The sequence below is a fragment of the Salmo salar genome, chromosome 13, assembly GCF_965601325.2.
Source record: "Salmo salar chromosome 13, fSalSal1, whole genome shotgun sequence".
NCBI lineage: Eukaryota > Metazoa > Chordata > Actinopteri > Salmoniformes > Salmonidae > Salmo > Salmo salar.
Window position 1 is genome coordinate 95,617,242 of NC_138303.1, and position 23,407 is coordinate 95,640,648.

The 23,407-nt window shown below is 45.1% G+C and overlaps 1 protein-coding gene across 2 annotated transcripts; it reads left to right on the forward strand.

Annotated features, from left to right (window-relative positions):
• Nucleotides 1-317: 317 nt before the first annotated feature.
• On the forward strand, nt 318-17,355 carry LOC106568168 (rapamycin-insensitive companion of mTOR). 2 transcript variants are annotated; one of them, XM_014138258.3, is made up of 37 exons: nt 318-599; nt 736-783; nt 2,005-2,102; nt 2,728-2,792; nt 3,001-3,132; nt 3,208-3,271; nt 3,459-3,585; nt 3,671-3,840; nt 3,961-4,028; nt 4,165-4,232; nt 4,369-4,451; nt 4,705-4,792; nt 4,915-5,005; nt 5,098-5,164; nt 5,304-5,384; nt 5,556-5,656; nt 5,841-6,006; nt 6,098-6,199; nt 6,315-6,361; nt 6,596-6,731; nt 6,895-7,094; nt 7,324-7,450; nt 7,664-7,828; nt 7,987-8,063; nt 8,150-8,228; nt 8,334-8,531; nt 8,625-8,717; nt 9,140-9,246; nt 9,381-9,634; nt 9,745-10,831; nt 12,252-12,429; nt 12,625-12,709; nt 12,891-13,085; nt 13,227-13,385; nt 13,473-13,596; nt 13,679-13,817; nt 13,893-17,355. In XM_014138258.3, exons 1-37 carry the CDS (start codon nt 551-553, stop codon nt 13,965-13,967), a joined length of 5,193 nt encoding a protein of 1,730 aa, XP_013993733.1. In that variant the 5' UTR covers nt 318-550; the 3' UTR covers nt 13,968-17,355. The 2 variants fall into 2 exon arrangements, with proteins under 2 accessions (XP_013993733.1, XP_013993734.1); XM_014138259.3 differs by having other exon boundaries at nt 322-599; nt 9,381-9,619.
• The last annotated feature ends 6,052 nt before the right edge of the window (nt 17,356-23,407 follow it).

Below are 23,407 nucleotides of genomic sequence, written 5' to 3' on the forward strand. Positions count from 1 at the left end.
CCTGTGAGACTCATAAAAGTAGTAGAATAAGAAAATGTATTACTTCAAAATGGAGATTGCGCTGCCCTGCTCTCACAGTCACCACAATGGGACATTTACAATGATGCGATATCTATCTAAGTCTATGGTTAATATACCTCAGTGGCGCAACGTCGCATCACACTGTGGAAGTAGGGAAGTACTCCTAACAACTTCCAAATGTAAACTTGCGTCTTTGGCTGTACGTAGGACAAGAGACACATTTCCAGCTACCAAAACCATACAATAAAATCCAGAGAATTACGGGCCAGACAGAAATACAATACAAACTTGCCGAATTCCGGCTGTCATAAATCCACACTGTCCTCAAATAATGAATACATGAAACGTCTGGATTGCAAGGTGCAGACAGAGAGCACCGATGCAAACACATAGATGTATATATTTGCTGCAAAAAAATAGTTTTTCTTTCATGAGACAACTGTGGTTGGACGAGAGGCAATGAGTGCGGGATTTCTCGCGATAATCCCTGTTGATTCCGATCCGGTTAGTGTTGAATGATTCTGGAAAGATGGCGGTCAGCATCCGAGGCCGTCCGAGCCGAAGCATTCGGATGCGAGGTGAGACAAGAGATATTTCAATCTGGACCAGAGATTAGCAACCTTACAAAACATAAAGATGAACTTTCATTGTGCCTGTTAGTTGTGGTCTCCTTGCTAACCTTTACTGGTTGTTGTGCTTGCTTTGCTTTGACAGGTCGGAATGACAGTGGGGAGGAAAATGTACCACTCGATCTTTCCAGAGGTGGGTGAATCAGATTGGAAATTGGATAGTCAGCATCCCATTTATTAAATCGTAGATAGCTATCCTATTATTAAAATGCTGCTAGCTAGCTAATAAATGGCCGAACATCCTACTGTATCTGCATACAACATCCTTCTTACTAACAGGGTTTCCCCTTTATTTACATTTAGCTAGTTAGCATAGCTAGCAGTAATTCATAACATTATCATCACATTGTTGTTTTCATGCATCTGATTTGCAGTAATAGCTAACAGTGATAGCGAAATAGATAGGATTCTACCTAATGTCATTCATTGTTTCTATCTTACTGAATATGGCTTGTATAGCTACAATTCAACGCTAATTCAATGCCACTGGTTTTCAACTTGAGAAATGTGTCCCAGTCCGTTCCTTGATTTTTGTAGAATAGGCCTATGCCTTGTATTGAAGCTTAATACCAGCAGTTCGGACTGTCCTACCTTATCATCATGATCCAAATGCTAAGGACCTTTATGCAGTGTCTATGTTTTTACATCATGGGAGAAAATGTAACTGTCCTTTTTACAGAAATACACTGTCCCTGTGATAGTCTATATTTCCTCAGGGACACTTTACACTAATTCACTTCATGCTCCAAAGTTGAAGTCACTTGTCTGAAGCATAGAATTATACATTCTGACCACTGAAGAATTGTAATGTTTTAATCATTTATAGCTCTAATTTGTCTATTGCTACCCTCAGTCTGAAGAATTGTTTCACTTCAGGATAGAATAAACATGGCATGGTTGTTTTCAAACAGACAAACTACAGGGCTAACATTCTGCATTTTAGTTGAATAGATTTGAGTAAACCCTGTGCCTCAAACACATGTTTTGCATTTATCCCAAGTAGTGTTGAAATAACAACATGGTACAATTTGTTGAATCATGACAGGGACCTACAAATAACATCCTACCATGGATATAGAACCTGTGGGTACTTATATTCACACCAGACTTTACAGTCGTGTGTTGTTACAAACTCTTCTTTCGGTGGGGGTACCTTTTTATTTAGGTGTGCCCTGATCCCAAATGTGTTACTGTTTCCAGTTTATTGCTGGTCACATTCACTAATGAGGCTTTGTCATGCTCATGCTGGTCTCACCTGAACACTGTGTGTTTTGTTACTGGAATGTATTGGAACAGAGTTGAGCCAGGTGAATACATTTACTGACCACTTATTGACCTTGATTTATCATTTCAGATCCTTCAGACAACCTTCGGGAAATCCTACAGAATGTTGCCAAGCAACAAGGAGTCTCCAACATGCGCAAACTCGGTCACCTGAACAACTTCATAAAGGTTTGTGGGGCAACATCTCAGCAGACATTAAAGCAGTGTTTCCCAAACTCAGTCCTGGGGACCACAAGTGGTCACGTTTTGGTTGTTGCCCTAGCACTACACATTTGATTCAAATAATCATCTCATCATTAAGCTTTGATTATTTGAATCAGCTGTGTAGTGCTAGGGCAAAAACCAAAACGTGCACACCTTGGGGTCCCAAGGACCGAGTGTTGGAAAGACTGCAAAGGGATACTTTAGGATTTTGGCAATGAGTTCCTTTATCTACTTCCCCAGAGATGAACTCACAGATACCATTTTTATATGTTTGTGTGAAGTTTGAAGGAAGTTACTAACGAGTGCTAGCGCAACTGCTAACTAGCATTAGCGAAATGACTGGAAGTCTATGGTGTCTGCTAGCATGCCATTCAGATGCCCATAGACTTCCAGTCATTGCGTTAACTCTAATTAGTATTGGCTTGTGAAACTACCTCTAACTTCCTTCATACTGGACACATAGACCTAAAAATGGTATCCACGAGTCCTCATTCCCAAAATCCCAAATAATCCCTTTAAGTGGATGTAATGTTTGATTCTTTGTGTTTGGATGTGTTCTTATCAGCTTGTTTTTCTCCATCTGTCACAGCTTCTCTGCAAGGTAGGCCACTCAGAAGAGAAGCTTGGGTTTACACATGAAGAGATCATCATTTGGTGAGTCTTTTGAGAAATGAATCTTCTCCAGTGCTACATGTACAGTACTAGCTGTTTCTCGGGGTTGATTTTTGGGATGTTTCTACTATACCATGATTTAAAATGCAGATTCATTGTTCCTCATTCAACTTTTGTCTCTGTCTCTACCTCTTTCTGTCTTTCTCGCTTTCTCTTTCTCTCTCCACGTTCCATCCTTCCCCTGTTCTAGTCTCCGGTTAGCGCTGTTGAACGAGGCTAAGGAAGTGCGAGCTGCAGGGCTGAGGGCTCTACGCTACCTGATCAGAGACAGCACTATTCTCCAGAAGGTCCTCCGTCTTCAGGTGGACTACCTGATCGCCAGGTGAGTGCTACAGCTATGCTGTGTGTGTGTCTTATGCCAATGTTGAGCCCACTAATTGTGTATTTTCCTCTCCAGGTGCATAGACATCCAGCAAAGCAATGAGGTGGAGAGGACACAGGCTCTCAGGCTGGTGCGAAAGGTGAGACACCCCAGCCTCTCCCTAACTAAATTGATTTAATTCGTAATGTACCATACAGTAATATGTAGAGGTGTGACCAGTTAGATGTCTATTTGGTAAACATAAACATCCCTCTATCACCCGAGTACTACTATGTGAGATGAGTGTGAGACACTGATCTGTCAACCTCTCTGCTGTCCCTCTACAGATGATCACTGTGAATGCACTGCTCTTCCCCTCGTCTGTCACCAACTCCCTCATTGCCGTGGGCAACGATGGGCTACAGGAGCGAGACCGCATGGTTCGCGCCTGTATCGCCATCATCTGTGAACTTGGTAGGTGAGAAGAGCAAACACACACACTTATCTATACTATAGGTGGTGTTATGGTTAAACCCTGTGTGATTCCTTTGTTCTGCAGCTGTGAAGAACCCTGTGGTGGTGGCCCAGAGGCGTGGTCTCAGCACCATTCTGAAGAACGTGATCGACTGTCAGCTGAGCCGCATCAACGAGGCACTCATCACCACCATCCTACACCTCCTCAACCACCCACACACACGCCAGTATGTGCACTCGGATGTGGAGCTCGAGGTACTGACAACACACATACACTCTCGCACACAAAGAGCAGCATTCATTAACAGGAATTTGATGAATTGGATTATTTCCTCATTGAATGAGATTGTTCTTCTTTTTCTGTTTCTCTTCCAGCAAATCCTGGCCCCTTACACTGACTTCCACTACAGACACAATGCAGACACTGCAGAGGGGCAGCTCAAGTCAGTGTGCATGATAGTGCAATATATTTGTGCAGTATATTTAATTATGTACTATGCAGTGTATTTTATGGAGTGTTGTATTGACTGTTTCAACCATTTGGGAGATTTTAATCATGCATTTTGATGTCCACCCCAGGGAAGACAGGGAGGCTCGTTTCCTGGCAAGTAAAATGTCCATAGTTGCTTCCTTTCGCTCCTGGTCAGGTAAACGTTACCCCTTCATATTCAATATGAGTTTGAGTGTGTATATACACTGATAGGTCTTATGTGATATTAGTGGTGTGGTATAAACAGGATGAACATGTTCCTATCTGACCCTACTGTCTACATCTCACTCCAGGCATCATTAACCTGTGCAAGTCAGGCAACTCTGGAATCCAGTCTCTTATTGGTCTGCTCTGTATACCAAATATGGAAGTAAGGGTAAGTATAGCATCAAATAAACATTATCAGCACCTGACAACTGAGGTGAAAGAGAATGCAGTGTCCTCCAGTTTACCTCAAGATTACTTTATGGTTGTGCTCAGTAACATAGATAACAATGTTACTCAGTTTAATGTAAGAATGATGTTGAGCACACCCCTAAAACTCATTATTTTCTGTCTTCTCATCGAAATGTTATAAAATGAAGTCTATATGTATGTGTGTAAACCTGGTTCCTCTCGACCTCCCACAGAAAGGCTTATTAGAGGTGATATATGATATATTTCGGCTCCCCATGCCGGTTGCGACTGCAGACTTTATTGAAGCACTTATCAGTGTGGGTGGGTACAATGTCACTTTTTGTGTCTTTATTCAAGTTAAGAGCCTTTCTTTTCTTATCGTATATCTCATGTACCATGTATTATTAGGTAACAAAGTATACTTGTCTATATTCCTCCTGTAGACCCTAGCAGGTTCCAAGACAATTGGAGGTTATCAGATGGCTTTGTGGCTTCTGAAGCAAAAGTTATCCTTCCACATCGAGCTCGATCAAGGTAAGAACCATCACTTATTTGAACTCTCTTTAACTCATGATTGAGGAAAACATTGTCTGCATAAACTCCATTTGTTCTCTTACTGCCCTTAGGCCTGACTTAATGGATAATTACCTGGCGTTGGTACTGTCTGCCTTCATCAAGAGTGGACTTCTTGAGGTATGGTCATCAATATCAGGATCGATAAGTTTGTGTATATTCAACCAAAAATGGCAGTTGCATATCTGTCTGTTGGTACCTAAAGATCCCACACACACCGCTATTGTCTGTCGTGTAAAGCCTGTGTACCTCTCAACAGGGTCTCGTTGAGGTTATCACAAGCACTGATGACCCCATCTCTGTGCGAGCCACCATTCTACTGGGAGAACTGCTTCACATGGTAACTCAACTCCCTGTTTGCTCAGCTGTTAACATTATGTGAGGTCAGCGAACTGGACCAGAGGAGGATATGTTCTAGGAGTTTTTGACACCTTTTTATGGTCCCAGTTTTGAATTCGTTTTGCATGGTCCCCATTGTTGTTGTAACTGTTTTTATCCGTTTCCCTCCCAGGCCAACACCATCCTCCCCCACTCCCATAGCCACCACCTGCACTGTCTGCCCACACTCATCAACAAGGCTGCCTCCTTCCACATCGCCCAGGAGAAGAGACTGTGAGTGACAACTACCGACCATTGAGTACTGCATCCCTGTGGAATGCTTTCGACCCCTTGTAGAGTCCTGCAACTCAAATTAGGAAGGTGTTCCTAATTTTTTGTACATGCAATGTATGTGCTTCAAGAGTTTCATATTATTAACACGAACACTGACACAACAGCTGTTTTCATAATTTTTCAGACGGGCGAGTGCAGCGGTCAACTACCTGAAACGTTTCCACGAGAAGAAGAAGAGAGGACCCAAACCCAACAGCCTATACCTGGACCACATCATCCGCAAATCGAAGGCTTCTCACTACTGTAGAGATCAGCACTTTAGACCACAGAGAGATATCTTTGTCATTAAGGTACATATCAAACCATGCCCCTGTGTTGCAACACAAGCTTGTTGGATTTCTTGGAGTGGTATTTGTAATGCTGTCCTTGTTTGCATTGAAGGACACTGAGGATGCTCTTATGATGAACCTGAGAGACAGCCACATCCTCAACCACAAAGAGAACCTGGACTGGAACTGGGTTCTCATCGCAACAATATTGAAGGTGAGTGGACTAAGACTGCAATAAATACTTATTCCAGTCAATATCTTTTACAATACTGTCCTTTGTTCAAATTATGTTTTTTTTTTTTTATGTTTCCTTTTCCCCCCATCTGTAGTGGCCAAACGTTAACCTGCGGAGCAATAAAGATGAACAAATGCACAAGTAAGTACCATTATAACCACTTCTTTGACCTCCTGTTTGTAACTGTAGCAAACCAAATGTTCTCTCTCTGTCTGTCCCCGGGTTCCCCCTCTGTCTGTCCCCGGGTTCCCCCTCTGTCTGACCCCGGGTTCCCCCTCTGTCTGTCCCCGGGTTCCCCCTCTGTCTGTCCCCGGGTTCCCCCTCTGTCTGACCCCGGGTTCCCCCTCTGTCTGACCCCGGGTTCTGTTTCTGCAGGTTTGTACGCAGGCTGCTGTTCTTCTATAAGCCCAGCAGTAAGCTGTACGCCAGCCTGGAGCTGGACCACAGTAAGGCCAGGCAGCTCACTGTGGTGGGATGTCAGTTCATCGAGTTCCTCCTGGAGTCTGAGGAGGTGAGAGGGTTTACTATGAGACCTATTAATGATATAAGTACACACAGTTAAACAACTTTATATTGGAACTCCATTGATAATCAAATATTGAGTTACATGACTTTACGTGAACTCTCTATCAATGTCCAACATTACCTAAACATTACCCCTGTCTGTGTGTCAGGATGGGCAGGCATACCTGGAGGACCTGGTGAAGGACATAGTCCAATGGCTCTCCTCTTCCTCGGGGCTCAAGCCTGACCGCGGTCTCCAGAGCAACGGGTTGCTCACCACTCTCAGCCAGCACTACTTCCTTTTCTTGGGCACTCTTTCCTCACACCCGCACGGCGTCAAGATGCTGGAGAAGTGCAGTGTCTTCCAGTGGTCAGTCTCTCACCGTCCACTAGTCTGTTTTTCCAAACATGTACTCTGATCGTACCTCTTGGGAGATCCCTAATATCTTGGAAACGGTCCCATTTAAAGATGCTTTTTTAAGCTGCTGCAGAGTTTCCTTTGTCCTCTTTCACTCTCACTTCATCTTCACTCAAGTCATTGTGTTGTTGTGTATATGGAGCAGTACGTTGATTCTCTGTATCCTGTGCTCTCCTACTAGCCTGTTGAACATCTGTACTCTGAAAAATCAGGACCACCTGCTGAAACTCACTGTCTCCATACTGGACTACAGCCGTGACGGGCTGTCCAGGGTCATCCTGTCCAAGATCCTCACTGCTGCCACTGATGTAAGAACCCCACCACTAACACAGAAAACACACAGATGGAATTCACACATTCATTGATAAATCTTGGTTTCCTAGAGGTGGTCGGAGTAGCTTGCACTGGTGTTTGGAAAGCAACATTATGAGTAATTTGGTTTGTTGTGTTTTCAGTGGAGCATATGTTAGTGTTTTTGAATGACAGCCTGTCCTCTTCCGCCCTCTGTTGGTGTACCACAGAACTGCAGGTTGTATGCCACTAAACACCTGCGGGTGTTGCTTCGTGCCAATGTGGAGTTCTTCAGTAACTGGGGCATCGAGCTGCTGGTCACCCAGCTCCATGACCGCAACAAGACCATCTCCATGGAGGCGTTGGACATACTGGACGAGGCCTGTGAGGACAAGGTGAGGGATGAGGGGCCTGAGTGTCTGTTGTGGTGCCTTGCTATGTGCTGTTTCCTGGGCACTGTTATACCTTAGTCTTGTACTTTAGTTTAGTCCAGCAGCTTTTGACTCCAGAAGTGTATTAGCTGACGTGTCCCTCTGGTGTTTTCCCCCTCCAGGCAAACCTCCATGCTTTGATCCAGATGAAGCCAGCTCTCACACACCTGGGGGACAAGGGGGTCCTGCTGCTGCTACGGTAAGCTGCTGGGAGAAAACGTAGCTATTGTTTTCTTTTCTGTATTAGGTCCCTTTGGCTCTGACCTCTGTGATTCTTATCTCCAGGTTCTTGTCCATTCCAAAGGGCTTCTCCTACCTAAGTGAGAGGGGTTACGTCACCAAGCAGCTAGAGAAATGGCAGAAGGTACATTTATACTCAACCAACAATGCCATAAATGATGATTTGCATCTTTTCGCTGTCACGTGAAAGCATAGAAAACTTGTTTTTATATCATTCTGTGTTTTGCAGGACTATAACCTGAAGTATGTGGACATGATAGAGGAGCAGCTCAATGAGGCTCTCACCACGTACCGCAAGCCTGTCGATGGAGACAACTATGTACGCCGAAGCAACCAAAGGTTACAGAGGCCAAATGTTTATCTTCCTGTGCATCTGTATGGCCAGCTTGTCCATGATAAGACAGGCTGCCATCTACTGGAAGTCCAGGTAACTGCATCTACTTGAACCATTCACTATTACACTAGTCGAGTAGCAATTACAAGCATAATGCGTTTAAACTCTTTTCGTCTTTCTCTTCAGAATGTGGTTCCTGACCTAAGCTACACTGTCCGTTCCCCAATGCTGGACAAGTGGGAGGGCATCAAACAGCTAAAGGCAGCACTTTGGGCCTTGGTCAGTATAATTAAGGAATAAGGCCCGAGGGGGTGTGGTATATGGCCAATATACCACGGCTAAGGGCTGTTCTTAGGCACGACGCATCGCGGAGTGCCTGTATACAGCCATTAGCCATGGTATATTGGCCATATACCACAAACCCCTAAGGTGACTTATTGCTATTATAAACTGGTTACTAAAGTAATTAAAGAAATAAAAACAAATGTTTTGTCATACCCATGGTATACGCTCTCATATACCACAGCTGTCAGCCAATCTGCATTCAGGACTGGAACCACCCAGTGTAATAATGGAGAATGACTAACTACCACATCTGTTGTCATCATCAGAGTTCCACAGTTATGTGCCAATTATTGATAAGATTCACATCATTTTCATAATAACATGAGTATTAATGTTGTTAAATTGTTTGTTTCCAGGGTAACATAGGGTCATCAAACTGGGGGTTGAACCTCTTACAGGAGGAGGGGGTGATCCCTGACATAGTGGTTCTGGCCCAGCACTGTGAGGTTCTCTCCATCAGGGGGTAAGACACATTGATATTTGCAACTCCAATATTCAAGGTGCTTCTGACGATGCAGCATGCTTGTACTGTCCCAAAAGAGTACTATATCTCTGTCCAGGATCTCTCTATAATGTCTGTCTGCTGTCTCTGTGTAGGACGTGTCTGTACGTGTTGGGGCTGATCTCAAAGACACGTCAGGGCTGTGACATGCTGAAGCAGCACGGCTGGGATGCTGTAAGACACAGCCGACGGACGCTGTGGCCCGTTGTCCCAGACGACATGGAGCCCCCCCCCAACCCGCCCAGCCTGCTGTCCTCTGTCCCCTCCACCCTCAGCCTCGCCTCTGACTCCACCAGCTCTAGACACAACAGTGAGAGTGACTCCACACAGCCCAGTAAGTCTCAGCCCAGTAAGTCTGTAATCATAGTACAGCTGGTATTCATTTCTTGTTAACCTGTACAGTATCGCCAAATGTTTACTCCATACTACTAAGAGTTAACCGTGAGTGGTCATTTCCAGGTATGTACATCATGGACGATGAGCGACTGGAGAACTGTGACCTGTCGGACGATCCTCCCATGTACATGAGACCCAAGTACAAGGACCGCAGCCCCTTCACCCTCCTGGCTTCCAGCCACTTCCGCAACCGCCTCCTCCACTCTCTGTCGCTCTCCGGAAAGATGCTGCGCAGCACCAGCGACCCCAAGGGCCCCACCAGGGACCACGGAGGAGGGATGGAAGAGGAACAGGGACGCAAACGCACCGTCACTGAACCCAGCTACACCTTTGGATCTTCAGACGTCTTCCCAATCTATAATGACGGTCACCTGCCCAAAAGCCCGTCTGTCAACCTAGAAACTTCCATTGTGGGCAGCAAGACCTCTGAAAACCAGGGCAGCACCCCCAGCTTCGGTGAGGGAGATGGTGAGGGGAGGCTGCCAGGCCGGTCAGTGGGGGTAGGAGGGTCAGGGGTGGGGGAGAACCAGAGAGCGCAGACTAGCCGGGAACGCCTGGCCGGGGATGGCCCGTCCGGAGGGGCTCAGTTTAAATCGCGCAGTCAGAGCTTCAACACGGACACGACCACCAGCGGCATCAGCTCTATGAGCTCCAGCCCCTCCAGGGAAACCCTGCCCTCCACCATCGACACGGACGGTGTCAGCCTTAACAGTGTGATCAGCGCCCAGACCATCCAGACCCTGACCTCCCTCACCCCCCAGCCCCACACCGCCCACCTCTCCTCCCTGTCCAAATCCAGCTCTGCCTCCCTGGTGCCCCCCGGCTCCTCCCACACCCTCCCCCGCCGCGCCCAGTCCCTCAAGTCGCCCTCGTTGACCACCCTGAGCGGCCTGACGGACTGCAGCCTCATGTACTCCAACTCCCGCGACGCGCTGGGCTATGCCACACTGAAGTACGCCACTTCCTGTGACACGTATGCCAGTCAGCGTGATGCGCTGGGCTACGCTACTCTGAAGAGGCTGCAGCAGCAGAGGATCCACTCGTCCCTGTCCCACAGCGAGGCTCTGGCCTCCCCAGCCAAAGACGTGCTCTTCACTGATACCATCACCATGAAGACGGGCAGCCTGGACTCCAGACTCACCCCGCGGCGGTAACACACACAAACACACATACACACTCACTCAGTCCCCCTTGACTCGTACCTGTCCACACGCACACTCCCTTAAGAACTCCTTTCTTAGAATCTCCCATGACTACTACTGACTGCTACTTCTCTGAATACTCCCCCCTCCCTCTTTCTCAGATCTTCAGTTGCCCTTTCTCTTACTTCCTCTTCTCACTCCTCTTTCTCTTTAGAGGCTTCTCATTCTTTGATGACAAGATCAACTGAGTTTGACCTCTGCTCTGGCTTGAATTAGGTTTTGCTTCTGTAATCTCCTGAAATATTGAGTGTTGTTTTCCTGAAACAGGAAAGGGCCTTCCCCAAACTGTTGCCACAAAGATGTAAGCACAGAATCGTATAGAATGTCATTGTATGCTGTAATGTTAAGATTGCCCTTTTTTTCCACTGAAACGAAGTGGCCTAGCCAGAACCATGAGAAACATCCCGACTATTATTCCTCCTCCATCAAACTTTACAGTGTGCATTGGAGCAGGTAGCGTTTTCCTGGCATCCGCCAAACCCAGATTGGTCCGTCAGACTTCGATGGTGAATCGTGATTCATCAATCCAGAGAACGCGTTTCCACTGCTCCAGAGTACAATGGTGGCGAGCTTTACACCACTCCAGCCGACGCTTGGCATTATGCATGGTGATCTTAGGCTTGTGTGCGGCTGCTCAGCCATGGAAACCCATTTCATGAAGCTCCTGACGAACAGTTATTGTGCTGACATTGCTTCCAAAGGCAGTTTGGAACTCGGTAGTGAGTGTTGCAACCGAGGACAGACGATTTTTACACGCTTCAGCACTCGGCGGTTCCGGTCTGTGAGCTTGTGTGGCCTACCACTTCATGGTTGAGCCGTTGTTGCTCCTAAATGCTTCCACTTCACAATAACAGCACTTATTATAGTTGACCGGGGCAGCTCTAGCAGGGTAGAAATTTGATGAACTGACTTGTTGGAAGGTGGCAACCAATGACAGTGCCACGTTGAACGTCACTGAGCTCTTCAGTACGGGCCATTATACTGCCAATATTTGTCTATGGAGATTGTATGGCTGTGTGCTCAATTTTATACACCTCAGCAACAGGTCTGGCTGAAACAGCTGAATCCAATCATTTGAAGGGGTGTCCACATACTTTTGAATGTATAGTGTATTTCATTTTTTGCATGGGCTGTGTCTCAATCCACTGCATCTTCCTATGTCAGCCTAGTGCATAGCGGTGGAAGGTTGCTGAGCTACAGCGGTGATTATCAGACCATGAGACACCGGAAAATTGGTCTTCTCACGAAAACGTCTGTAGTGTCAGAATGGTTTAGCCTACAAACTAATATGATTTTGGAATGAGGTGTAAGACGAGCAGGTGGACCTTTCCTGCCTCCTAACTCACTGAATGTTTATTTTATCTCCAGGTTCCTGAAGGCTCTGAGTTTTGCCTCCCTGGACAAGGAGGATCTGCTGAGCCCCATCAGCCAGAACACACTGCAGCGGTCCTCCTCAGTGAGATCCATGGTGTCCAGCGCCACCTACGGCAGCTCTGATGACTTCATCGGCCTGGCGCTGCCTGTGGACATTAACAACATGTTCCAGGTACTGACCATCGTATGACCCCTCTCTCCGAACCCTCTTTCCCCTCTCATCCCTCATCTATCCTTTTATTTTACTTCTACTCTAGATATTTTACAAGAAATTGAGTTTGTTTACCAATCTATTTAAAACTTCTATTTAAACTTGTCATAACTCCATCTTAATATTTGGATAAAGCTGTGAGTGTTTTGTTCCTAGATAAAAGAAACCCCATATTTCCAGAAGAGGACCAGCCCTCCCTCTGAGGACAGATCTGCCAAATTCTTCTCTGGAGACTCAGATGGTAAGAAACAGCCCGGGGCCAACACAATATGTTTTCTTCAGTAAGGGGTTGTATAACACTGAGTTTAGTACAGGAGGAATGATGGCTCTGCTACTGATAAAGGAGGCCCACTCAGGACCAACAGGCTTGAATGAAAAGGGGGGAAATGCATGATCATGTGGATATGTGCCCCTTCTCCCAGGCCCCAGCCCTCACTCCAGGCATGCAGTGCTTCGCTCCCAGCTGAGCATCACAGAGCTGATGGGGGTGAGCCGGGCGGAGCAGCAGAAGTTGCTGGGCTCAGAGGAGACTGGTCTACAGGAACACAATGATGACAACTGCCTCTACTGCACTGGTCTCTCTGTGCTCGGCTTCAGCGCTTCCAATAGCAACCCAGGTCAGCGGCAGATACAAACACAAACCAGAACATTGTGCTGTTTATGAATTCGTGCCGTTTGCATCCTTGTACTTCCTTGTATGTTTATATTATTAGCAGTCAGCAACTGATAAACAACTTAAACTCACGTTTCTCCATCAGACTTGACAGAGGAACCCCCTTTCTCAGAATGGTGCGGTCCGCCTGTGCAGAACCACCCGGAAGTCATGGGCCAAACCAAACTGTCAGGGGTGTCCGGGTGCAGTGATGCTGTGTCTCAGGGCTCCCCAGGAAGCACCCGCAGCACTGAACTGATTTTGGGTAAATGTCATGTTTTTGTTTTCTCTCATACCATGCTTTTGTCCAAGCTAAACCTACTGTCTCTCTGCGGTCTATCTCCCCCCTCAGGAGTGAAGTCCATCCCAGAGGAATCTCCGGCCGGCAGGGTTCTCCTCAGGAAGGAGGTCCTGCGTCTCGTGGTCAACCTCAGCTCCTCTGTGGGGATCAAAGGCCACGAGACTAACCTGCTAACGTAAGAGAGAGACACACACACACACACACACACACACACAAACCGAGGTTGATATCCCTGGCTGTGTCTGTTGTCTTGACAGGATCAAGGAGAAGTTCCCCTATGCATTCGATGACATCTGTCTCTATTCTGAGGTGTCTTACCTGCTTGCCCACTGCATGTTCCGTCTGTCCGCACGCCGCTTCATCCAGGAGCTCTTTCAAGACGTGCCATTCATTCCGGTAAACGACACACATTCAAAAATAATAAACATTTCATGTTGGCTGTTCTTCTATTCACTTCTGTCTCTTCCTCAGATGTACGAAGAGGCAGAGGCCATCCTCTCCAAGCCCCCAAAGAATGGACCGTCCGACCCTCCCGCTGATCCCTGAGTCAACCCTACTGCCCTTCCCTTCTGTCTCATAGCCTGTCAAACCCTGAGTCACCACTACTAATCTTCCAGTCAACCACAACCCCTAAAGCCTGAATCACACCCCACCCCTGGAACCTTCAGCTAACCCTCAACCCTCACCCCCGGAACCTTCAGCTAACCCTCAACCCTCACCCCCGGAACCTTCAGCTAACCCTCAAACCTCAACCCCCACCCCCGGAACCTTCATTTAACACTCAACCCTCACCCCCGGAACCTTCAGCTAACACTCAAACCTCAAGCCTCACCCCCGGAACCTTCAGCTAACCCTCAAACCTCAAGCCTCACCCCCGGAACCTTCAGCTAACCCTCAAACCTCAAGCCTCACCCCCGGAACCTTCATTTAACACTCAACCCTCACCCCCGGAACCTTCAGCTAACACTCAAACCTCAACCCTCACCCCCGGAACCTTCAGCTAACCCTCAACCCTCACCCCCGGAACCTTCAGCTAACCCTCAAACCTCAACCCTCACCCCCGGAACCTTCAGCTAACCCTCAAACCTCAACCCTCACCCCCGGAACCTTCAGCTAACCCTCAACCCTCACCCCCGGAACCTTAAGTTAACCCTCAAACCTCAACCCCCACCCCCGGAACCTTCAGTTAACCCTCAAACCTCAACCCCCCCTGAACCTTCAGTTAACTCTCAACCCACACACCCCTGAACCTTTGACTTTGTAGCCCTCAAACTTCAGTCAACCCCCACCCCTGACGTGTGAGACAACCCTAACCCCTCAACCACAAACCCTTGAGTCACTACCAACCACAGCTCTGTAGGGCCTGAGTCACCTTCCACCCCCACATCCTCCCTTACCTCTCCATACCAGAGTGCACTCACTGTATGTCCTCCTGGGATTTGGACAAAGATGAAAATATGGAGGAGGGAAGAAATATGTTCTTCCTATTGACTAAGTTTGAGATATGATGGATGATAACGCAGGATGGACAAATATTCCTTTTTTATTTTATCTGATCAAATGATGGCAGCCAGCTGTGAGCGTTTTTAACTGAGCTCATTTTTGGAAATTCATCACAAACTGAGCTTGGATCACAATCAAATCCAAATGACTTAAAACGGTCCATCATTCCTGAGGGCTTCCTCAGTTTTTTTAAATATATGACTGCATCCCAACCACTGGTGTGAAATACCACAGCATGTTGTTTTTAGCTCGGCTTCTCCCAAAGTGGATCCATTGACTGACTAAAACACTAAAGAGTAGGGTTCCTCTGCATAACACTAAAACCTCTCTGCATCTGGAGAGAGGACCATGCCATTGTGAAAATCATTGCACCTGAACAAAGAACAGTGAAGGAGAATAGTGATTAAAATACTTTTGGTATTGCTCTATTTAATGACGGCAAATACAGGTCAGCCAAACGATCATCAGTCACTGATGCAGTTTGGTGGTTGTGTCTCTTATTTGTTGACGTGCTAAAGAGGAAATGTTCCTCCTTGCCCTTTGCTGGATTTAGTTTTGTTGTTTTGTTTAGGATTTTGTTTGTCTGTGTTTTTAAGCATTCATATTAAGAACTGAACAACTACATGTAGGAGTGAAATCTACCAAATCATTGCCATTGAACATCTGTGTGTTTCAGCACAGAGGAGTTATTAACGGTCAGTTACTCAACTGATGTTTGAAACTACGGCTGCATTTAGTTTTGTTTACGACCTAGACATTTAAACCCTAAAGTAAAAGTGCAGGGTTGAAACAAGAGATTTGGTTCTCATTAAAGTGGAAGAAGACATGTATGATTGCTACCTTTTCTGCCATAAATTTCTTCAGAACATGGTTCATGAAAACAGTCACTATTTGATGGCCATGTAGAGTTGCTGCTTCATTCCACAGTCATTCAGTAGCCATTCCCGTCAGTTTCCATTCATTTCTGTCAGTTGCCATTCCATAGTCAGAAGCCATTCCTGTCAGTTTCCGTTTCTCAGTCAGTTGCCATTAATTCCTGTGTTAGTTGCTGTTCCTTAGACAGTGTCCTTGGGAGTCACTGTCTGCCTGTTCTTAATCTGGTAAAACTGGGGAATAATGAAACTGGAGTAAAAGTTTTGAAGTGGAGCTCAGGTCCTGCCTGAACATGTCCAATAAAAACACTCATTTAATTGGAAAATTCAGCCACTTCCAGGGTTGAAATCTAGCTACATGTTTGTAAAATGACGGTTTAAAACAGTCGTCGTACTGGGGGATTTTGCTATGCAAGATGCCTGTTAATTGTGAGCCCAAATGTACATGTATAGGTTATTAACTGGTTTGATATATTTCAGCTTTTGTTTGAATTTTGTTTAGCTGTTGACTCATTGTTTCATTACTGTTTTAAAGAAGTGGTGGCTACCATTGTGTGGTCCTTTCCAACATGATTGACTTTGACTGAAGATGGTACTTGCTGCACTGAATCCTTCAACAACATGCACATATGAATATTATGACACAATGGAAGTGTTTAGGCCTACTGTTGAAAATGGCCTTGGTTAAGTGATGAATTGGTTAGAGAAATGGACTGGTGAAAAGAGGATTGGGGTGCACTGCAATTGCACTTAGCAATCAACATTAACTAAGTATGCAATTACTACAGAAAATATCTTTCTGTATAAATGCGTAATGTTGAAAAGTTAGGTCTTCTGCGAGCAGAGAACTGTATAGTTGCAGGCCACAATGTGCATAGTGGATCACTGCTCTAAATGAAAAATACATGTGGATATTTAATATTGCAGATTCCACTCAACTATACCTTCATATAACCTTATTTTGCACGTTTGCATTCTAAGAGGCCTCAGTTCACATTTTCATCGAACTGCAAAATTCTAAATAGTGGTAAAATGTTCGTTTTTTTTGTCAAGTCTACAGTACATTTCATAGTTAGACACATTTGAACATAATAATGATGTTTCAGATATATATTGAATAAGGTCAATTATTTGGGAACATAATTGTATTACTTTCTGTTGGGGACCAAAAAGCTAAACTGAAAAGCCAAGAATTATTTGTTATCTAGCAATTGTTTGAAACAACAGGAAGTAGTAACTTAAATATTTAACTTTTGTCTACATTTGAGTGATTTTGAAGTGGACTTGTGCTGATAAAGCACTGTATGGGGATGTGAAAACAAAGCCTTTATTATGTACCTGGACCGTTTTAGGAACAGAGAGACAAAGATAAGAAAAGTGTTATTTATATTTTTCCTCAAGTGAAAACATTTTCAAGAAGATGTATAAAAGTCTGTGTGTCCCCCCCAATTTGTGGTTTTCCTTGTACAGAACCGTGTATGTTTTTGGCATTTTATATAGGCCATTAGAATCAATCTTATTAAAGGGATGCATTGATAATAAAAACATCTACTCACTTATGTCACTGTGTTTTATTGTATCAATGTGTCTTCAACTATTTGTTTAGATTTTGGTATGGAGTCGGATCGTCCAAAACCAGTGTGTGGGAGTTACTTGTTTATGTGTAATTTAAGCAGTCTGGCCCATGACTTTCAGGGCTGTTTTCATGTATTGCATAATTTCTTCATTAAACTACTCACCAGGAAAAACATCCTCTGTCGCATGGAAATCAGCCTGGAGAAAATGTGTTTGTCTGCCAAACTCATCCCTTTAAATCTTTTTTTCAACACTGCTTTACAGGAAAGACCTCCCCCAGCAATGCCTCACATCCCCAGTTCCTATAACATTACTGCTCTCTGTAAGAATACTGCCTATCTTGGTCAGCCTAAATGAACCACACTTTAATTCAGATTTTAATTCTGAAACAAAACTCATAGTATGGGCAAATCAAACAATTACATTGACCAGAGACTACTGAGGCTGACTATAAACCAACACCTCACCAAAATATATCTTACGGGATTAACATGTTGTATTTCCTGGTATGGGCTTCACTGTTCCTCTCAAGCATCCAAGAACAAAACTGTCAGGATGATGAGTCCAAAACGTTATCGTTTCAATACTTTTGACTGATACAGTACTGTATGTCATGTTGAATTGTATTTTGAGACTACACCTATGTAGCTCCAGGGGTCCTGCTCTCTGGACCTCTGAATGTGAGGGTGGATTACAACCTCCAACACCAGAGGATCTATGTAACATGGAAAGATGACCCTTCTACCTACAGAGTACCGGACAAACGGATTTATGACGTGGCGGTTCTCTTAACACACAATATGAAAGAAGTATACAATGTGAATGTTTGTTAACTCAAGGAATAATATGCACATTACAACAATGGACCTTCTTACTACAACTGGTTGCTATTGCAAGGTTATTAGATAGTAATAAGTATAGTACCAGTGACTGGGTGTGGGTGTCCTTAGGAGGCTGTAGATGTCACACCAGACCAGGTTGGCAGTAAACATCACTGGAATTAGACCTCTGCTTTACCCCTAGAGCGCACCTCCCACTCAGTCAGGCTCCGCTCCCGATACCAGAGCTATACCAGTCAATGGAGCCCCCTACAGAACATCACTGGTTAGTGTTTGTATTTCACGTCACAGACACACACAAGCACACACACACACACACACGATGTTGGTCATTCACATCAGTAACCTTATTATTTTCTACAGGGACAGCCTCGTCATCACACCCACAGGTTGTCCCAAAGAGCAGGGTGGTTAAAGTCGATAGCAACTTCACCTTCCGCTGTATTCTTGGGCCGGGACAGAGACTTGAATATATGAAATACAACAACATTGCAATGAACACCACTCACATCAGTGACCAGAGTTATGCCATGGTTGTGCACATGAAGTCTCCCTCTCCATCCAGTTGCATCAATGTCTACTGTAATTAATGTCTGTATGGCACCTGTGTTTACCTGGGACGTAAGTATAAACTGCTTGTAAGCCTCCCTCTTACCAATCTAAGCTCATCTAACAGCTAAACAACCCTGTAGTCCCTTGCGTTACTGTGCAGTTCACTGAATCATTTGAGTGTGATCAAGGAAATGACACATGTTTAAAAATAGAGATCTATAATTCACTTCACAATTGTAGGATCTATTTGGCTGCATTTACACAGGCAGCCCAATTCTGACCTTTTACCCAATTAATTGATTATATTATTATTAATATTATTATTATTATAATATATCTATTATTATAGTCCAAAGACCTATGAATGAAAAAAAGATCTGAATTGGGCTGCCTGTGTAAATGCAGTCTATGTGTTCAAACCTCATCCTCTCTGAAGACCCCCCCGGTGACTGAAGACCCCCCCCCGGTGACTGAAGACCCCCCGGTGACTGAAGACACCCCCCCGGTGACTGAAGATCCCCCCGGTGACTGAAGACCCCCCCCCCCCCCGGTGACTGAAGACCCCCCCGGTGACTGAAGACCCCCCCGGTGACTGAAGACCCCCCCGGTGACTGAAGATCCCCCCGGTGACTGAAGACCCCCCCGGTGACTGAAGACACCCCCGGTGACTGAAGACCCCCCCCCCGGTGACTGAAGACCCCCCCGGTGACTGAAGACCCCCCCTGTGACAGGAACCTTGTGTGTGAGACCCGGGACCTGGAGTCAGTGGAGTGTCATTGGGACACGGAGGGGGGGGCACCAATCTGACTAAACAGAGGAAGCCTTTTTATCACCTAAATGGAAGGTACAGTACTATAACAGATACAATCATTTCTTCACCAACATTTCGACAGCAAGCTGTCTGCGTCAGGGTGGGGCGGCAGGTAGCCTAGTGGTTAGAGCGTTGGACTTATAACCGAAAGGTTGCAAGATCAAATCCCTGAGCCGACAAGGTAAAAATCTGTCGTTCTACACCTGAACAAGGCAGTTAACCCACTGTTCCTGGGCCATCAATGAAAATAAGAATTTGTTCTTAACTGACTTGCCTAGTTAAATAAAGGTTACATTTGAAAAGTATTCAGACCCCTTGACTTTTTCCACATTTTGTTCTGTTACAGCCTTATTCTAAAATGGATTCTTCACAAAATAACCCATAATGACAAAGTAAAAACAGGTTTTTAGAAATGTTTGCTAATTTATAAAAAATTCTAACTGAAAAATCACATTTATATAACTATTCAGACTCTTTACTCAGTACTTTGTTGAAGCACCTTTGACCACGATTACAGCCTTGAGTCTTCTTGGGTATGACGCTACATGCTTGGCACACCTGTATTTGGGGAGTTTCTCCCATTCTTCTCTGCAGATCCTATCAAGCTCTCTCAGGTTAGATGGGGAGCGTTGCTGCACAGCTATTTTCAGGTCTCTCCAGAGATGTTCGATCAGGTTCAACTCCAGGCTCTGGCTGGGCCACTCAAGGACATTCAGAGACTTGTTCCGAAGCCATTCCTGCATTGTCTTGGCTGTGTGCTTAGGGTGGTGGTCCTGTTGGAAGGTGAACCTTCGCTCCAATCTGAGGTCCTGAGCATTCTGGAGCAGGTTTTTTAATAAATTAGCAAAAATGTCAAAAACCTGTTTTCAGTTGTGGCATATCAAGAAGCTGATTAAACAGCATGATCATTATTACTCAGGTGCACTTTGTACTGTGGACAATAGAAGGTCATTCTAAAATGTGCAGTTAAAATGTGCTTTCGACTCTGTCAATCACCAAATTCTTATCGGCAGACTCAATAGCCTTGGCTTCTCAAATGACTGCCTCGCCTGGTTCACCAACTACTTCTCAGATAGAGTTCAGTGTGTCAAATCGGAGGGCCTGTTGTCCGGACCTCTGGCAGTCTATATTGGGGTGCCACAGGGTTCAATTCTCAGGCCAACTCTTTTCTCTGTATATATCAATGATGTCGCTCTTTCCGCTGGTGATTCTCTGATCCACCTCTACGCAGACGACACCATTCTGTATACATCTGTCCCTTATTTGGACACTGTGCTAACTAACCTCCAAACGAGCTTCAATGCCATACAACACTCCTCCCGTGGCCTGCAACTGCTTTTAAATGCAAGTAAAACTAAGTGCATGCTCTTCAACCGATTGCTGCCCGACTAGCAACCGATTGCTCTCCCGCCCGACTAGCATCACTACTCTGGACGGTTCTGACCTAGAATATTTGGACAATTACAAAAACCTAGGTGTCTGGTTGGACTGTAAACTCTCCTTGCAGACTCACATTAAGCATCTCCAATCCAAAATGAAATCTAGAATCGGCTTCCTATCGCAACAAAGCCTCCTTTACTCTTGCTGCCAAACATACCCTCGTAAAACTGACCATCCTACCAATCCTTGACTTCGGCGATGTCATTTACAAAATAGCCCCCAACACTCTACTCAGCAAACTGGATGTAGTCTATCACAGTGCCATCCGTTTTGTCACCAAAGCCCCATATACTACCCACCACTGCGACCTGTATGCTCTCGTTGGCTGTCCCTCACTACATATCTGTCGCCAAACCCACTGGCTCCAGGTCATCTATAAGTCTTTGCTAGGTAAAGCCCGCCTTATCTCAGCTCACTGGTCACCATAGCAACACCCACTCGTAGCACGCGCTCCAGCAGGTATATTGCACTGGTCATCCCCAAAGCCAACATTCCTTTCGCCGCCTTTCCTTACAGTTCTCTGCTGCCAATGACTGGAACAAATTGAAAAAATCTCTGAAGCTGGAGTCTTATATCTCCCTCTCTAACTTTAAGCATCAGCTGTCAGAGCAGCTTACCTATCACTGTACCTGTACACAGCCAATCTGTAAATAGCACACCAAAATACCTCATCCCTATATTATTACTTACCCTCTTGCTCTTTTGCACCCCAGTATCTTTACTTGCACATCATCATCTGCACATCTATCACTCCAGTATTAATGCTAAATTGCAATTATTTCGCCTCTATGGCCTATTTATTGTCTACCTCTCTACTCTTCTACATTTGCACACACTGTACATAGATTTTTCTGTTTTTCTTTTCTATTGTGTTATTGACTGTACGTTTGTTTATGTGTAACTCTGTGTTGTTGTTTTTGTCGCACTGTTTTGCTTTATCTTGGCCAGGTCGCAGTTGTAAATGAGGACTTGTTCTCAACTGGCCTAACTGGTTAAATAAAGGTGAAATAAAAATAAATAAAAATGGTTGCATGTTGCATTTTTGTTCAGTATAGAACCCTGCACTAGAAAGCAGTACTTGCTGCAGTTATTGTCACGTTTGTCGTATGATGAAGGAGCGGACCAAAGCGCAACGTGTGTATCGTTCCACATTTTCTTTATTAAACTTTGAAACTATGCAATACATACAAATAAACTGAATGAACAAAAACAACAAACCGTGACGAAGAGTTACAACATACACTTACTCAAAATCAATCTCCCACAAACCCAGGTGGGAAAAACAACTACTTAATTATGATCTCCAATTAGAGACAACGATGACCAGCTGCCTCTAATTGGAGATCATCCCAAAAAAAGCCCAACATAAAGATACAAAACTAGAACATAACAACATAGAAAATCTAAACTTGAAAAAAACCCTGTCACGCCCTGACCTACTCTACCATCGAAAATAACAGCTTTCTATGGTCAGGACGTGACAGTTATATCTTGATTAGGGCTGCAAAATTCCGGTAACATTCCTCCCTGATTTTCCAAAAATCCTGGTTGGAGGATTCTTGGATTTTTTCCCTTATTTCCTCTTAATTCCAGGAATCTTCCAACCAGGGTTTCCTGGAAAACCAGGGAGTTTTGGGAAAGTTACCGGAATTTTGCAACCCTGTCTTTCTTTACCTGTTTTCCAGGAGGACCATGGCCGCCAAATCCTCTATGTGGATCATTGTCATCACAGTGAGATTGATATAGTGCGTAACCCAGGGCAGTCTGGTGAAGCTGCACCAGAGAATGATGCTGGAAACAAGATAGAGGAGGGTGCCATATCCAGCATATACTCAGATGTCCCAGCTCCTCATGTATACTACAACCAGCGCCTGAGCAAGACCCCTCCAGTACACTCCACCACATCCACTCCTCACACAACGGGGTCTCCATCCTCTCCAAGCTCTGGCACAGCAATCCAGAACCCCTTATACAACCTAGCAGTACAGACTGTTTTAGCCTTCCCTGTAGCTCAGTTGGTAGAGCATGGTGTTTGCAATGCCAGGGTTGTGGGTTCAATTCCCAAGAGGGGCCAGCACAGAAAAAAAACTGTATGCATTCACTACTGTAAGTTGCTCTGGATAAGAGCGTCTGCTAAAATGTAGATATGGGACAGCCTGTGATATATGATGAGCTGTATATTAACAGTCCTTCCTGTCCAAACCCTATGCCACATCTTATGTGAGATGTAATTCAGGGGTTTCAGTGTCACAAAGAAAGCAGTTCTCCAAGCAGTCTCATTTCCATCAGCTCCACTCACTTCTTGCTATCAGATTCATGAACTTATTACATACAGTCAATCCACATTTTTGTTCCAACGAGCACTAACACACCTAAGAGGACCAACATGAATTT